Genomic DNA, 12317 nt, shown 5'->3' with positions numbered 1-12317 from the left:
GAGAGGCCCGCGTACCGCAAAAAAAAAAAAAAAAAAAAAAATCATACTTTACATCTAATGTTTCACAATTTAAGAAATGTACTTTCCCCTTCTTGGCTGCCTCTGATCTTCGGACAACCCTACAGCACAGGACCGAGACACGACAATTTTCTCTTCTTTTTACAACGGATGTCAGGACGTTGGGAGAATTGAGTTGCATGATGTAGCCAGCACGTAGATCTCCGCATGCTGGCAGAGAAAAGGTTCTTTAAGATACAATCAGTGAAAAAGCAAGGGGCAGAACAGTGACATATGTAATGACTGTCTGCATCCAGTGTGAAAGGTTAGCCACCCAGCTGGATGCTTGGTCCGCCCTGGACCTTCCCTGTTGTACTGCTTAGCCCCTGGGAAACAACCGCCCTAAGCCCCTCCTTCATTTATTCATCAGGCTTTCACCAGATACCAGTCACAATCACTAACTCTTTGGAAGAGCAGTTTGGCCGTCCCTTCCCTGGGGCAACAGTGACCCCCTGGCCAGCCGAGCCTGGCCACCTCTGCCCAGTGCCAGGAAAGCCACGGCCCAGAGCTGCTCACCCGGGCTGGGCTCCGGGTAAGAGATTTGATTTCCAGACCCCATCTCCTCCCTAACTCTGCAAGCGGCCTTGGGCAGACACCGGAGCTCCATAAGCCACAGCTACTGTCGCAAAGGTGAGAGTGAAGGAAATGATGCCCAAAGTGGGGTGACCCCTGGCTGCGGAGGCCCGTCTAGCTGGATGGGCCACACACTTAAAACTCCAAGTCCAGGTCACTTTGAAATGTAGCCAGCCGCCCCCCTCCTTCAGTTCCCAAGTTCTCTTTGTCGGCACCACTGTCCCGCACCCCCTGCCCCCCTACTTCCTAGAAGGAAGAGAGCCAGGTGTGTTTAGCAAAGGAAAGAAGCCGGCAGATTGACAGGCTGGAGGCTTTTAGATGCTATCGATCCGCCTGAAGCCAGTAATTCTTGACCTGGCCAGGAAAGGTCTAAGGTTTAGATAAAGCAGGTCCTGGAGCCCCTGCCCCAAACACTGTCGGGGCGGGGGGGCAGGGGGTGGGGGGGAATCTTCCCTATATCGCCTGGAGTCTGATAAACTGAGTCTCTTAAAAATGCTCTTTCCTTTTTGTCCATCTGGAATCACCTTTTCCTGCCGCCCCAAGGGCACAAAAATTCAAAGAGCTAATCTCTTAAATAGTTCCCTTCCTGCAGATCATTCAAATTCCAGGGAGCTTGAAGAGGTAGGGGCTGCTGGTAAGATACGCCAAGACTGGCGAGAGGCTTTTTTTTTAAACCAAATAATTAGTCTCTTTCTTTTTCTTAATTTTTATTTTTTGGCCGCGCAGCATGCGGGATCTCAGTTCCCCAACCAGGGATCGAACCTGCACCCCCTGCAGTGGAAGCGCAGGGTCCTAACCGCCAGGGAAGTCACACAGGAATTTTTACTGTTCGCTCTTAACAATGAATTACTTAAACATCAGTAAACTGGGACTTTCAAAGTAACAGGTTTTGAGTTTTTCTCTCTTTATTGAAAGTGTATTTTATAGACCTTGTGAGTTCGTCAATCTGCACTCCAAATGCACCCCTCTTACCCCACGGGCTCCTTCTCCAGTTCAGGACACAAAATCTCCATTTGACCTTGTGTTCAAGTTGGAAACATGGGAATGGCCCTCTCACCCACGTGGGCGCCCACCTCTGGGGTCCTCCCCCATGTTCCCCATGGGGTCCCCTCTCAACAGAGAACCTCTGAACCAGAGAGAGATCAGGGTCCTCCTCCAGGGCTCCCCATCTAGGTGCCAGCTAGCTCTCCAACCCCACCCCCAGCCAGCCGCCCTCCACACCCCACTGATCCTGCCCCAGGGCCTTTGCTCTTCCTGTCTCTTCTTCCTGGAATGCTCTTAGCAGACCTGCCTTACAAAACACCGCATCTCTCCAGGTTTCCCCTCAGGTCCCTTTTCACAGAGGTCTCCTATATACACCCGGCGGGGAAACATCCCCGTCCCTGCCCCCCTACCTTGCTTCTCTTCATAGAACGTAGATGTTTTCCAATCTCTCCCAATCCCACATATATTAGCTCTAAGAGGACAGACTGTGTCTCCCAATGGCTCTTGCAGCACCAGGAATGGGCTGGGCACAGAGCAAGTCCAGCACAGCCAATGGCTGCTGAAGGGGCAAACCTGACCTTACCTCAGGTCTCAGCTGAAACCTCACCTCAAAGGCCCCCCACCCCTCATGCAGTCTCTCCTATTCCCTCCCCGGCATCCTCTTTATACCATCAGTGCTTATCAAAACCTGCAATTACGTTTGCATTTTTCATCAGTAACATCTGCCTTGCCTTCTGGTTCAGGGGTAGGCAAACTGCAGCCCGAGGGTCCAATCCCCACTGCTGCCCGGTTTGATAAAGGTTTTGCTGCACGGCCATCCTGCCTGCCTGGTGGAGTGGCTGTGGCTGCTTTTGTGCTACTAGGACAGAGCTGAGTAGTTGTGACAGAAACCGCACAGCCCACACGTCTAAAAGGCCAGGAGGGAGGGAAGGAGGAACAGGAGGGAGTGGGGAAGGAGAGACGGGGGTGGGGGTGGGGGGCAAGCGGGGACAGGCAGCAAAGCACACTGGTTGGTGGTACGGCAGTTTTACTCAGTGGCTCAGTCCTCCACCTTCAGGAGCCTGCCCACTACCTCGTTCCTCTGTGTCCCATCAGTCACTTATAGTGAAACAAAAAAGCCACGGGAATTTGTTGGCTCCTGTTCCCAAGTCCAGGTGTTGCCTGCTTCAGGTGCAGATGGATCTTGGGTCAAGCACGTTCTGAGCTTTCCGCCTGTCGTGCTGGAGCCACGTTCGGCCAGGCCTTTTTCCTCCAGGTTCACTGCCGGCCCTCCTGACCACCCAGCAGAGAACCCCAGCGGGCAGGGCAGAGGCCCTGGCACTGAATCCCACTGGCTGACGGTCCCCCCTGGGTCAGGGTGCATCAGGCTTTGACTGGCTGGGCCTGGGCTCTGTGCCCAGCCCTGGTGTGCATCCCACCCACTGCACACAGGAGCCGGGCGGCTTGCGGGGTGAAACAGCCAGGTACTGTTACCCAAGGAAGGGAGGGCAGGCTAGGCCAGCCTTGGGAAGTTTTCAATTCCATCTCAGGACTCTCTCTGCAATGGGAGACGAGGGATTAGCTTACAAAAATTCACCAGTGCAGCCAACTTCGTTGGTATCTTTTAGTCGCACGTTAGAGATACACTTAATGGACGGGAGAGAAGTCACAAGCCTTTTCAATCTCTGTTTTATGCTTTTCCTCCCTGCTGTGTAAAATGCGTTTCCTATTCATTTATTTCAGCAGCTGTATCAATAGTTAAGAGCTGCAAACGAAGCTGATAATCACTTGGTTTCACACAAGAAAACAGAGACCAGAAGTAAAAGAAGGAACCATCAGTAGTTTTGCTAAATGCCCCATTTATTCTGCAATCAAAGTTCAGAAACGTGGGGACACAAGTGCAGGTTGAGGAATCTCTGTGCAGCTGTCACGTCACAGCCACACTTGAGGGGGCATGGTGATGACGGCGTCTCTGCACAGTAATCCCCCTTCTTTTGTTTAAAGCGAACACGGTGAGGATGGATTACCCATCACCAAACCTCTCTGCTCTAATCTTTAAGAACCAGTGGGGCCTTCACTTGTTCGGCCACCTCCTTGCCGGCCAGCGCCTCGACAATCGCCAGGGCAAACTCGAAGCTGGTTCCTGGCCCGCGGCTGGTGACGATCTGGCCGTCCCTTTCCACACGGTTCTCTGAGTAGCTGTAATGATCTTCGAAATAAAAACAAAAAAGGGTTATGTCCCAGTGGGCTATGCTGGACAGCAAGAACACCACTCAGTAGTCCCATTCCCTTGCAGCACTACTACTGGTCTCATGAAAATCAAAACAAGAACAAGCAAAAAACCCCAGGACAACGACGAGGTAGCCAGTCACTTGCAACCCTCAGGCACTCCCAGCTCTCGAAGCATAGCGGGAAGATACTGAGGCCGCCATGCAGAGCAAAGAGCAGGAGACGCTAACAACTGCTGAAATGAAGCGTGTGAACACATGTGACTTCAACGCAGCTGCAAAAGCCCTCGTATGTGTGAGGGGGATGCCAGAGTGAATGCTAAGCATCCACGTTTCTATTCCACAACACACGCAAGTGTCAATTCTGTGAAGTGAAGGGTAGAGAGTACTCACTCTAAAGTATGACTGCAGGAGTTCAGGAAATGCCACCCCAAAATAGGCTGCTTTGGTATACTGATTATTTTGAGCTAAAAGCACTTGAAAAACAGCACAGGCAGGGAGCGGGAGTGGCTTCCTCTGAATCTCCTTTCCTGCCTAAAGACAGATCATCCAGAAGAAACTCAGAAATCCCCTCCCGGGAGTCTCATCAACCAAGAGAGAAAACTAAAAGTTGACACCACACCCAGACAAACTTTGTCACAAACTATCATTCCTCCCACCTACTCTTGAAGGGTCCCTTCATCTTTCCTAAAAGCCACTTATGCTCCCCTGAGAGGCCTACCTCCCCATCCCCTTTCTCTATTAAGATGGTATTTAAGCCAGAATTCTAAACCATCTCAGGGAGTTACTCATTTTTCCCTGGGTATCTCCCATGTATACATGTTAATAAACTTGTTTTTCTCTGGTCAATCTTTTTTTTTTTTTTTCAGGGGTCTCAAGTAAGAACTCAGAAGGGTAGAGGGAAAATTATTTTTCCTTCCCTACAAAATGCTGGAGGAAAGGGGGATGAGGGTGAACTGGTGTTGAAGGCAGAAACTACCTGTGATACAGACTACCTAGGTAACGCACACACTCGTGCTCTGCTGCCTCAAAATCAAACAAGCACAAACTACACGTAAGGGATTGGGAGCGGGGAGGGAAGCGCAGAGGAGGAACACACTCGTCAGGGACTACTTTCCTCTGCGGCCCCAGTTGGCTGTATTTTTGCAAATGTAATAAGAAATGTGCTTCTCCTATATTCCCAGGAAGTAAACGATACCACCTCCGGGCAAGTCTCAGGGCACAAAGCTGGGATTCCCCGCAGCAGCCCCACAGCTCTCACCCTCCACGCCAGGCAGGTGTCAGCAGACCCTCCCTCCGCGCGCGCGCGCAGCACCACTACCCCATGCAGCCTGCCCCACTGCCCTCTTTCCGGCCCCACGAGGGGCCCGGGCTGCTCCCTCTGCCCGGGCAGCTCTTCTCAGCGACTTGCTCTTTCAATTTCAGCATCAGCAGCAGCCTGCCCCACTGCACTCTTCCCGGCCCCACGAGGGGCCCGGGCTGCTCCCTCTGCCCGGGCAGCTCTTCTCAGCGACTTGCTCTTTCAATTTCAGCATCAGCACCAAGCCCTCAGAGAGGGCACCTGTGACGCTCTCTAAACCAGGTCCCTCAGGTCACTCCATCACAGTGCCCTCCCAGCACCGAGGAAACAATATGTCTCCTGTTTACTGTCTATTCCGTAGAATGCTGAGCCTTCAACTGCCCGTCTGGCCCAGGGTACTAATGGCACCAAGGCGGTGCCCCCGAGGACCAGGTAAATGAAAGAATGAATGAATGTTCCTCCGCCTGCTGCCTTATAGCAGGACCTCTGCGTCCAGCCTCCCTTCTGGCTACCCTTCCCTTCACATTCAGCACCACCAAAACGGGAACCTTTCCAAAGCGCAAATCAGAGCACACCCAGTTCCCCCAGGAGAAGGCTTCGCCAACTTTCCCCAGCACCTTGAGGTGACCCTGAACTCCACGTCACGGTGCACAAACCCCAGGGCCTGGCCTGCGCACAGAGACTGGACCAGAAGGAACCAGAGGGGAGACAGAAAAGAAGCCGCATCCAGGTGGGAGCAAACGGTGACCTGGATGGGACAGCGGCAACAGAGAGGAAACGAAGGTCTGAGATGTACCTTGGAGATAAAATGCCCAGGCCTTGAGGAAAGACTCGATGTGGAGAGACATCAAGGATGACTCTCAGTCGCCTGTCCTGGGCAACTGGGTGGGCGGGTGGTGGCACCACTCAGTGACGTGGGACATGAAGGACACAGGGTCCTCTGTGAGATCCCGCCACACCCAGTCCCCGCAGAGCGAGCCAGGCACGCAGCGCACACACCACCTCTGAACGCCCCCCACCCCCACCCCGCCGAGAACACCTGAGGACGTGGCTCTATCTTGTTCCCTTTTCTGTTCCCAGGGCCTAAGGGAGAGCTCAGGAAATGCCTGTTCAGTGAACAGAAAAACGTCTCCTGGGACTTCCCTGGCAGTCCAGTGGTTAAGAATCCGCCTTCCAATGCAGGGGATATGTGTTTGATCCCTGGTCGGGGAACTAAGATCCCACATGCCGCGGGGCAACTAAGCCCGCGTGCCGCAACTACTGAGCCCGCGCACTGCAACTAAGACCCAACGCAGCCAAAAAAAAAAAGAAAGAAAAGAAGTCTCCCGAGCAAGATGCTTCTGCTGCATTAACCAGCTTTAGAAACCACGTCCTGATGCTCATGTCCTTTCAAAGTGGATGAATAATACCTGCAGTGATTTAGGTCTTCCTAAACCTCATTAAAAATCACGTCACCCACTGAAATAACTGACTACAGTACGTGAAACATTTCTTAGTTACACTTTTTTAGAAGAAAAGTGGATCCCTGGTTTGAGGGCGAGAGGTTTACCTAATCTAACCTCATTTCCCGATGGTTAAAGATCATTTTAAATGCTGAACTAGAAAACCGGCTGGGCTGGGTCTCCTGGAGCTGAGACGGACAGGTCAGCGGGAGGCACGGCTCTAAACGGTTCACTTAACAACCTCTTTGTGGGTAAAATATTACAAATACAGCCTAAACTGGTTAAAGATGTTTAAAGGTTCCATGGTTCTAAGAATCTCAACCAGGAAGAACAAAAGGTCTACTTACGGACCAGCTCCACCTAGTGGCGACAATGAAGAAAACCCCCCGCGCACCAGCCAATTCCCGGCCAACCCGCAGGAGGCATTCATTCCGTTAACTTTAAGCAAACACCCCAAAGCCTCTCTCAAAGCCCGGAGATCAAACACCTGGGGAGGCCAGGGGGCAGCAACTAACGGCAGCTTTTACCTGCACACCCCTCACCTACATGGTCTGGGCGCCACAGAGACGGGGCGTCCCAGAGAGCCCGAGATATTTACTATCTGGCCCTTCAAGGAAAAGCCGCCGACCCCTGAGCACAGCAGTTCTGGGTTCAAATCCAGGTCTGCCATTCAGTAGCTGTCTGACCCGTGAGCCTCCTTTTTCTCTTCTGTAAAATGGGGATGATACCAACCTAACAGGATGATTATGGGAACCCAACCAAACCAAACACCAGCACAAAGTGGTGGTGTCATTACAGCAGACATGGCCAGGTAAGGGCAGCCTGTTCACTGCGGCGGCCCCAGCACTCAGCCCAGAGCCAGGCCTACTGATCTTAACACGATGTTCACCACGAGGATGAGACAGAGGGCCTCCCGGAGGAGACATCCAGGAAGCGATTACAGCTCCACCACTCAGAATGTTCTGAAGGGGCAGAAACTGCAAACATTTTTCTCTTACAAGAGGACTTACGTGTAAGAGGACAGAATGCAACACTGGTAACTTAGGCGTGTGGGGGGGGCCTCACCAGGACAGAGGCGGGGCCCCAGTTCCAGCCTGGCTCCAACAAGTGGCCTCGCCTCCCCAGACGAGGTGAAGCCAACACCTGCCTTGCTGGGCACTGCGGCTGCAAGGCTCGAGATAACACGCAGGAATATACCCTGTAGGTGCCCGAGAGTTAACGATCTCATCTTTTTCTACTTCTGATCAGCCTCAACTTCCTGAGGCGTTACAAGGAAAGAGCCACAAAGATACATGTGCAGATAACGGGGAACATGTTCCACTCCTCCTTCCTTCTCATGTGTCGTAACTACTAAAGGAAGCCCGATTCTGTTCTTTCTAACCCTCCAAAACCCCTCCATTAGCTCAAAGTAAATTAAATCCCTACACTAAAAAATGCCCAGAAACCAGAGCCTTTAAAAGAAAAAATCAATTTTCACAAAGATGGCTTTACTGACAACTTAGTATCTTTCTGCCAACTAAAATCATAGATTTTCCAAGAAAATACTACTCTGGATCAGATTTAAGAATACGCAGAATCTGCAACACCAAGAGTGAACCCTGACATAAACTATGGACTTTGGGTGATGATGACACATCAGCGCAGGTTCATCGACTGTAGCAAAGGCACCATCTGGTGGGGGAAAGGAAGCTGACGGTGAGGGGGATGGGGTGGGGTACTGGGGGTTTAGGGAAACACTGTACTTTTTGGCTTAATTTTGCTGTGAACATAACACTCCTCTAAAAAAATAAGGTCTATTAATCTTTTTAAAAAGGCAGTGAATGAAAAATGCATCGCTTTACTTTGCGATGAAAGCATTAACATAAGAAAAAATTTACTTGCCCTACTTTTAGTTCAGAGAGATAGACAAGAAAATCTATCAGTCGCGCAGCTGTTTTCAAATCCGCTTCTGATACCATTAGTCTTTTATTTTTTTTTCCAACATCTTTATTGAGTATAATTGCTCTACAACGGTGTGTTAGTTTCTGCTGTATAACAAAGTGAATCAGCTGTATGTGTACATATATCCCCATATCTCCTCCCTCTTGCATCTCCCTCCCACCCTCCCTAACTATTAGTCTTTTTATTTAGCCACTGGTTTTTGGTTGGTGGGTGTTTTAAATGGAGTCGGTCACTCCGTCTCCCTGCTGGCTGAACGCCAGTCGAACCACTTTTGGCTTCCAAGTGGGAATTTGTGATTCCCTGCACTTATCCACACCAGCGTGATTTTCCTTTCTCTCTGCATGTTCCAGGGTCTCTGCCTCCCTGTGATATGCACTCCAGGGACAGGTGGCAGAGGAAGATACCACCTGACAAAAGACACTACCTGGTTGGTGCTCTGAATGTCACACTGAGAAGCAGTGGCTACACAGTTGTACATCCAGGAACTTGGTTACGTTGTTTTGCTGTTAATTACACACTGCCTCATATTTTTAAATCTGATGCACATGTCTCTGCAAGCTGTTAACTCTTGGAGGGCAGAGACAATGACGTGCTTTTTAAAAATAATCTCCAAGTGACAAGCAACAATATGAGAATTTTTTAAAAAGTTGATAGATTACCAAAAAAGGTTACAATATTAGGTTAAAAAAGCAAGCTGTAGAATGTAATTACTAGATCTCATGTGAGTAACAATATTAAACTGCAAAGGATAATGAGTATGTGCAGAGAAAATTCTAGAGTTTCACAGGAAAACTTAATAGAAGTTAAATCTGAAAAGTAGAAAGGTGCTGGGGAAGTTAGAGAGAAGAGAAACATTTCCTTTTACTTCACCCCTTTCTGTACTGTTTGCTTTTTTTTTTTTTTTTACCATGAACAGAATTGTTTTCATAAAAATAAATGAATAAAAGTTAAACATCTAGCTGATATTTATAAAAGAAGCCCATGAGCGAAGGAACAGGCCTGCCTGCCACCCGGGCCTCCTCTGGAAGAAGGGAGCAATGTCCATTTTACTTTGGACTGTGGGCAAAAGGGCACATTCCGAAATCGCTATCAAGGTTTAAAATTTACCCTCATGCCGCTGGCAAAGTATTGAGTAAAAATACTCGTTAAACTGGCATTTTGCAGCCACTCCGAGCCAGGCCGGCCTTTGGCTCAGCGCCTGCGTTCCCGTTAGGGTGCATGTCTGCAGACCCACACCGTCAGGGGGCGCACACGTAGACACCCACACCATTAGTCCGTCTCTCTCACTGAAACACTTGCAAAGAAAGTGAGGAACACATCACACCCCAACCCACAGAGAATCCCTATGTACCACTGTCTACCAAGTGGGAGACAACGCTATAGCACAGCTTTCTGAGTAGGTCTTTTGGCACATTACAATATAAGCATGTACTTACTTCCATCCATCATTTTGTCTTTAGCAAGTGGGTGTGTTGTAACTTTGCTTCCAAAACCTATTTCATGAGCCAACAGAGCCGTAGGTCCTAAAAAGAAGATGAATAAAAAGACTTAAATGTAGACACAGAAAAACCCATGTTTTAAAAACTGCAGCAGCAAAAATATTCTTCAAAATCAGGGGCTCTTACCTAAAATACACTTATGATTCTGAAACTAAACACTTCTTAGTATGGGAGGTAAAGTATGTTTATAATAAACCATCTGCTGAGCACATGCGGCAAAAACGTACAAACTTAAAAACACATCAATAACCATTTAATCAAAAATATCTACTTTTATAGCTAAGGAGCAAACAGATAAATAGAACATGCCCCCTCGAGGGACAGGCTGCAAGTGTAACAGGGGTACAAAGGAGGGGGAGACCACGGAGGGCAAAACGTCCTGCCTTACCCTTTGCACATGGAAGATTTAGTTACACTTTAAAGGCAACTAATACTCTCTGAACCCCTGGGCTTGACTGCTATTTTACAGACTAGTTTTATTTTTCTACTTGAGAATGAAAAATTAGCACTCATCCATCTGTCTATCCAAATGTATCAGGTGGTAGGATTATTAAAATGAGCGGGACATTGTCCCAGCCCGGAGGGAGACACCTGTGAATCGCCCACGTCTGAGATACAAAGGCACTGGCCTTTCTGTCTTACAACCACGCCCGTCAGAACCCTGCGCAAGTGCCCCCTGTGGTTCTCTACCTGCCCCCTCTTAAAATGAAGGTTAAGAAAAATATGCTGCTGCTAACTTGAGATTTTTATGAATGGTCAACTTCACTGATAATCACAAGCATATTTTGTAGGTCACAGTCCTCAAATAGGGACCAAGACAAAAAAGTCCCTATTTGTTATCTTAAAACTTTTAGAAAAGTAGTTTTTCTACCTTTTTCCTCTAAGCCACCAAAAAATAACAAAAGAAAAACTTTCTAAGGCCTAATGTCACACCTTCAGGAGAGCACCGTGGCCTTCTAAATGGTTAGGGCACTGTGGTTAACCTCTGCACACTTTAACTCCAGCAAACCCAAGCACTTGCTCTTATGACCTTTCGTTGTACAGCACCGTTCCAAGGATAAAGTGGTTATATAACGGACCTACCTACAGGCTACTCAGATCTTACCTGCTACTAACAGGAAGATCAAACAAGTGATACGTAATTACATAAGCTTTCTGTCTTAACGTCAGGTGTCAGTTTCATACCAAGTCCTCATTTATATCTTAACTGGAAAGCCTCTTAAATATACTTGACGCCCCCTTCCTCCTTACTTGTATGCTGCATATGAGAGCTATGTTTGGTAGCAAATCCTAAGAGTGTGTAAAAATTGAGTAATTATCTCAATTTTTATTTGATGTATTCATGAATTACCTTTAATTCTTATTTTGTAAGATTTTAAGAAAAAATAAATTCCTACATCATACATTTTAAAGCAAATTTCAAGCGAGGACTGATCGTACATGAGGACAGTGAGCGAGGAATTTTTAGGCTGCTCCCTCCAGGTGATAAAATGGCTGCCTGTAACATCAATGACTGTACGGTAAGCTCATAATTACTGCTTGCTGGGGCTTCAGAATCCTAGCTGGAAAACTCGAGGGGACACTTAACTGCTCCTATTACTTGAGATTCCGGTGGATGAAACGTGGCCGAGTCTGCAACAGGGGTCCAGCTCTGAGCAGGGAGCAGAAGGTTCAGGGAACAGAGGGTACAGTGGACAGAATCGCCTTGGGAGGCCCAGAGGCGAAAGCCAACAGCGCCACCGTGTGGTGATGTACAGAGGGAACACCATGCCAGGCAACCGCCCCCAGCTTGCACCTGCAGCCCAGCTTGTCACCTCCAGGCTTCCTTCCCCTGCCCCACCCAGAGTGAATCTCGTTTTATTTTCTTCTCAAGACAGCCTCCCTTCCAATTTCTGTCTCTCCCATTCACTCCGTATTAGGGGTTAAGTTAATATTCCTTCAGTTCAATAAACTTCCCAATTCCTAACTGTGACATTTAAGAGTCATCTTGTTCTCATCTGCTGATTTCAACACCCGAATCCCTCCCATCACTCGTTCCAACCCCGCTGCAATCTCCCCCACACGCCATCACGCTTCTCCTACTTTGTGCAGCACCCAGAGGGGCAGTGCAGGACATTCAACAAGACAACAGGTCACTAGCTCCGTTCACTTTACAATGTGGATGTAAATGACGACAAGGCCTGTGTGTCTTAGCAGCGTGGGATTCAAGTCTGCCTGAACACAAAACCCTGAACCAGATGTGGCTGATAATTCTGCTACTTTGGTGACACAAAATGACAAACTGATATGCGGTTTTTTTTTTTTTTTTTTTTTT

The 12317-nt window shown here is 48.7% G+C and overlaps 1 protein-coding gene across 1 annotated transcript in view; it reads right to left on the bottom strand.

The window, feature by feature from the left end:
• Window positions 1-3627: 3627 nt before the first annotated feature.
• PARK7 (Parkinsonism associated deglycase) overlaps window positions 3628-12317 on the bottom strand; it is a 15960-nt gene continuing 7270 nt past the window's right edge. The window contains exons 6-7 of the mRNA XM_007453308.1: window positions 9941-10027; window positions 3628-3802 (exon numbers count right to left, since the gene is read on the bottom strand). Of these exons, the coding sequence (XP_007453370.1) occupies window positions 3642-3802; window positions 9941-10027 (248 nt within the window). The 3' untranslated portion in view covers window positions 3628-3641. The remainder of the gene's footprint in view (window positions 3803-9940; window positions 10028-12317) is intronic.

The sequence above is a fragment of the Lipotes vexillifer genome, unplaced genomic scaffold, assembly GCF_000442215.2.
Source record: "Lipotes vexillifer unplaced genomic scaffold, Lipotes_vexillifer_v1.1 scaffold575, whole genome shotgun sequence".
Classification (NCBI taxonomy): domain Eukaryota; kingdom Metazoa; phylum Chordata; class Mammalia; order Artiodactyla; family Lipotidae; genus Lipotes; species Lipotes vexillifer.
The sequence above is the reverse complement of the archived record's forward strand: the minus strand, read 5'-3'. Positions and strand labels throughout refer to the sequence as shown.